The 5,068-nt window shown below is 49.7% G+C and overlaps 1 protein-coding gene across 1 annotated transcript in view; it reads left to right on the top strand.

Moving 5' to 3' along the window:
• Positions 1-4,364: 4,364 nt before the first annotated feature.
• The window catches only part of CAPRIN1 (cell cycle associated protein 1), a 64,440-nt gene continuing 63,736 nt past the window's right edge, over positions 4,365-5,068 (top strand). The window contains exons 1-2 of the mRNA XM_019551430.1: positions 4,365-4,507; positions 4,820-5,052. Of these exons, the coding sequence (XP_019406975.1) occupies positions 4,822-5,052 (231 nt within the window). The 5' untranslated portion in view covers positions 4,365-4,507; positions 4,820-4,821. The remainder of the gene's footprint in view (positions 4,508-4,819; positions 5,053-5,068) is intronic.

Genomic DNA, 5,068 nt, shown 5'->3' on the forward strand with positions numbered 1-5,068 from the left:
TTTTTTTTTTTTTTTTAAACCATGGAGGTGGCACTCACTGCATCATGAGCCAGCAGGGGAAGAACCTGTCCCTGCTGAGCTCCTGTGCCAGGATGAACTTGGAGGTATGGACTGGGGCTATGGGGCAGGAAGTAGCCCCAGGTCCTGGGCATGACCACTGAAACTGCACTCTGCCAGGGTCAGGGGGCCTGATGGGATTGATGGCAGTGCAGCAGCCCCAGGAAATGCCAGGACCGAGGATCTCCCTGGTGAAAGGCAGGTAGGAGGCGCCATAACCTCCAGCCACCACACACATGCACACAGTCCTAGCTGGGGAAAGCCCAGACCCATCATGTCTTTGACAGGCTGGTTGCAGTGGAGTTGTGAGGCTCCAGGTAAGCTCAGCTTAGCTGCCTGGGATGCAAGCTTTGGGAACAATGGATTTATGACATACTAAAACCTGCTGGACACGTGACTCCCCCAGTACCTCTCCACGTTTACCTGCTACATCCCCTTTCCCCCTATCCCAGGCTGTCTCTCCCCGACTCCTCCATTTCCATTTTAACTGACTGACTTTCTTGCCTGCATTGCATGCCAGCCTCTGGCTTCTTTACTATTCTTTCCATCCAGGAAGAGCGCACACACCAACTACAGGTGCTTCCTCAGCCTGACGAAGGGTTTTTCAACCCAAAAACTTGCTAAGATACATTTCTCTAACTATTCAATTGCTCTACTAAAAGACATCAGATTGACCCAAAGAACCTTGTCTGTCAGTGCCATGTCCTTAGACCAACACCCCTAACACCTGTCCCCAGTCAGCTGACCAGAAGGAAGCAGGGCCCTGGGCTGGGGCTGGCAGGGAGAGTTCTCAGGCAGCTGCTGGAGAAGAAGCTCCTGCAGGAAAGGAAAAAAAGGCTTTGTGACAGTTTGGCTGCCTGAGATGCTAGTGCTACTGTGCTGCAGTGTACTGCTTATTTAAAGTGGTGAACTAGGCTGAGGCTATAGGGGAGGAGGAGACCTCACTGGGACACATTACCGTGTCGTGTAGAGCCCCAGTGCCAGTGAGGGCACGCCTTAACACACACACAAAGTTACACGTCACAAGTTTTGCTTGTCAGCAGCCTGAGTTTCCCAGAAACCCCTGCACATATCTCCTTGAATGCCCTAAGGGGCTACTACCCCTGCATTTTTATCTGAATCAGCTAAAAAATGACAAAGTTCTAGGTATTTCAGTGATTCCCCATTATAGTCTATGGCCAAATCTCCAAATCTCTCTGAATCAGCTTCTCTGTTTTGCAAAGAGTTTGAAGGACCTTTTATATTATTATTATTTCTTTTGTAACAGGTTGAAATGTAAAATTCAGCATGTTTTCACTTTTCGGGATGTCTCAAAGTAAGCTAGAAAAGAATGTTTATAAAACTTAAGTTATAAAATATAATTTGATATTAAAACTGAATAGCTGAATTAAGAGTCTCAAACTTTCCATAAAAGAATATTTGTTTAAACAGTCTGTGTAGTTCTTAAGGTGGCATCACTTTTACATTTTCACCATATAACTGAAAGAGTAATACAGTAGGTTTTTTATAAAGAATCAGTTGAATGCAGCCCAATATCTGCATTCAGCAACGCAAAGCTAAAGAGGGCTCAGAGGTCTGAAAATTTAAAATTTTCAAAAGCCACAAGCTTTGGAGAGGAAAAGGATTTTAGTTTTTTTTCCTTTTGGGCTTTTATACTTTGTTAGGCTTTTCTCTATAATTATGAAGGCTAGAAACTGACTTTTTTAAATAATTAAGTTGTGAATATGGCATCCCCATAAAGTTATGATATAATTTATTTAATGCATGTTGAGTTTTCCATACTACTAGGAATACTCAGGGCATTTCTTTTACTCATTTTTGGTACTGGCAACATTCTCCTCCCTTTGTGTTAGGCTTCCATTCTTCTGGACTGAAGGTTACTCCTTTTGAAGCCTGACCAGCGTCATTTTTTAAATAACTCCAGTGAGTTACTATGAAGCATTTTAAGTCACATAGTTGGGCAGGAACTGACTCCAGGGTCTCCTGCATGGCAGAAACAAGTGTTTCCACTAGGATGCTTGACTGACTCAGCCACGCTTCTTTAGAAATAATTTTACTTGTTATTTCTTTATTGTTTAGCCACATGGCACCTCATATTCTTGCAATAAGTCTCTGGCCAGACTACCCGTCTCTCTAACATAGGATTTGTCAAATCAAATTTGACCATTGGTCCATCAAGGATCTTGCCTCTGAGAGCAGAAAATACCTGATACAGAAGAATATGAAAGACAGCTATAACAGGTAATGTATATAATATAAAACTTTACTTGGTGAGGGGAAAATTACTTTGTGTTCCTTTTGGGCTTATCAGCTGAAACCCAGAAACATATGCAACTGCTCTTGAGGAGTCTATAAATCTATAAAGATTATTTCCAGTTTTAACATTTTCAGCAGCTATATGCAATCCTGAGACAGGCTAGAGGAAAAGGCACATGTCAAGACTCAGGAACTCTCATGTTCTCATCAAAAATCTACCACCTATGTCCTACCTCATAGGAGCATTGTGAGGTTTAGTTAGTTATAGTATTGACTGCTTTCAAAATGGAAATAGCTAAGTGGTGCTGGTTGCTACTATAACTTAACTGCTACATTGTTTCCTGCCAAGCATATTTGCAGAAATAAGCAACAGGATTTTAAAGTTGAAATAAGCACCATAAACTCCACCTTGTAACTAGCACGTAGTCAGGGCAGCCTATCCGTTGCTAGCAACATGTGCCTTTGATGTGAAACACAGTTTAACAAGCGGGCAAGTACATTAATGTCATATTCTGAACATGTAAAGTACACTTACTGCAAACTAATCTTAGGCTGACACAGGTTTGGATAAATCTGCAGAAAGGTTTATAGAAGTTACAATCATATTGCCACAGACTGGAAAACAAACTGCTTGCCCATAGCTTGCATGTGGACACCCCTAAAATTTAACATAAGGCTCCTACAGCCAGTTACCACCTCAGGGCCTTTTCAACCAGACTTTTGTCCCTTCCTTGAGCATCTCACAGCAAGTCTCAGTAACAATCTGTCTTGAAACCTGCTGGCCTTTGATGCCTGTCACACCTGACAGCATGCTCCTGTCACATAGTCTTTCACCAAAAAAAAAAAAAAGTACAGTAAGAAAAAAAATAAAACTTACTGTCCCAGACCCTGGGATGGGCCTGCTGTGACTTCAGCCTCCCCTTCCCAGGCTTGTTCTCCTTGCAACCGAGAAATCTCCTGCCTCTGGTGCTTCTGGTTCTGCCTGCTGGGGGTTGATTCCCACTGAGCCACATCCTCATTAACCTTCCCCCAGTTGCCACCCATTAGCCAGGCTAGCTGCCTTCTCTTAAGGGGACAGATCATCCCATTACACCTCCCAAATTAGGACCCCAATCCCAGGCTAGGGATGTGCACCCTCACTCAGGTCAAAGCAGTCTTTACTATACCATTTCTCAGCTTGCTTTCCACAGCTGACCTGTCAATTGCCTGTGCTCCCTGCCCATGTCTGGGCTGAGTCCAGATCAGGCTGTAGTCCCAGGAAGAAACCAGGTAAAGTTGTTCACCACCCTCAGACAGATCAGGGGAGAAAGGCATGGAGTGGCAGTGGTACATGCTGTCTGGCAGGGCCCAGGGGCTGCAGCACACAGGCTTAGGCCAGACCTCAGCCTTTTTGGCTTGACATCTTCCTATGAAGAGTAGGAAGGGCTTAAACATAGGGTGGGGGAACAACCCTGCCATGCCAGGGTGCCTCTGAACTGCTATATATGTGGGTGTGTGTACTGAGTGTTGAGAGAGGGGGCAGGTATATATGTGTAAGTATGTATATGTATTTGTATCTATATATGCACATAGGTATGTGTGTGTATACACACACACACATATAAATAAATATGTGCATGCATGTATATGCATGTGTATATATATGCATGTGTATATGTATGTCTGTGCATATATGTGCATGCGTGTATATGTGTGTGCATACACATGTGTATGGGGGTATGTTTCTGCGTGACAGATGTGGGGGGAGGTGATGGTTTCAGAGCAGTTTTCGCTCTGGCCCAAGCCATGTCGCCGCAATGCCGCTAAACAGTCTCGGGCTCCAGGTGGGAGAAGACCCGGCCGCAGGCCTCGAACCCACGGTCAAGCTCCTTCAGGTCTTAGAAGCGGGCAGCTCGTCGCCTCCCGCCCGGGAGGCCCCCCCCCCACGGGGGGAGGGGGGGTGCAGCGCTGAGCCGGCCCCGCGATGGCGCTGCTCGGCGCGCAGGCGTTCTCCGCGGCCACCCCCGGCCGCTAGGCCCCCGCGCCGCTCGCTCGCGCCCGCTCGCTCTCTCTCCCTCTCCCTGCCTGGCGGAGTGGCTCGTTGCAGCGGTCGCAGGCGCGACGGGGCCGGAGCGGGCTGAGGTGGTCATTCCTCGCAGGCAGAGTGCAGCGCACGGCGGCGTCCCCCTCCCCGCCGGCCTCCCCGGGACACTTGGTGAGGGGCCAGGAACAGACCGCGGGGTGGGGGGCAACGAAACCAAACGACCGTTGGACTGGAATGGGGGGAGAAGATGGGGGGTTGCCGGTCACGTGCCCACCCTCTTCACGCACTCGGACCCGGCGGCCTGGCTGGGCGTCGGGCGCGCGCCGGCAGGTGCGGCCGGGGCGCACGCGCGGTGGGGGGTGGGGAGATGCCGAGCGCGCGCCCGGCCCCGCCCCGCGTGTCCCCTCCGGCGGCCCGTCTGGCGCCCCTCCCCCCTTCACGCGCTCTCGCTCTCTTTCCCTCCCTCCTCCTCCTCCCCGGCAGACATGCCCTCAGCGACCAGCAGCGCGATGGCGAGTGGCAGCGGCAAAGCGGCGGCGGCGCCGGGTAGCGAGGCCTCCCCGCCTGCGGCCACGGCGCCCGTATCCGCACCCACACCCACACCTCACGCCCCGGCGGCCGCGGCGGGCGGCAGCATCACGGCGGTGCAGACCGAGGCCATGAAGCAGATCCTGGGCGTCATTGACAAGAAGCTACGGAACCTGGAGAAGAAAAAGGTGCCTCAGTCTGCCC

This window comes from Crocodylus porosus, unplaced genomic scaffold (assembly GCF_001723895.1).
Source record: "Crocodylus porosus isolate Cpor-Errol unplaced genomic scaffold, CroPor_comp1, whole genome shotgun sequence".
Classification (NCBI taxonomy): domain Eukaryota; kingdom Metazoa; phylum Chordata; order Crocodylia; family Crocodylidae; genus Crocodylus; species Crocodylus porosus.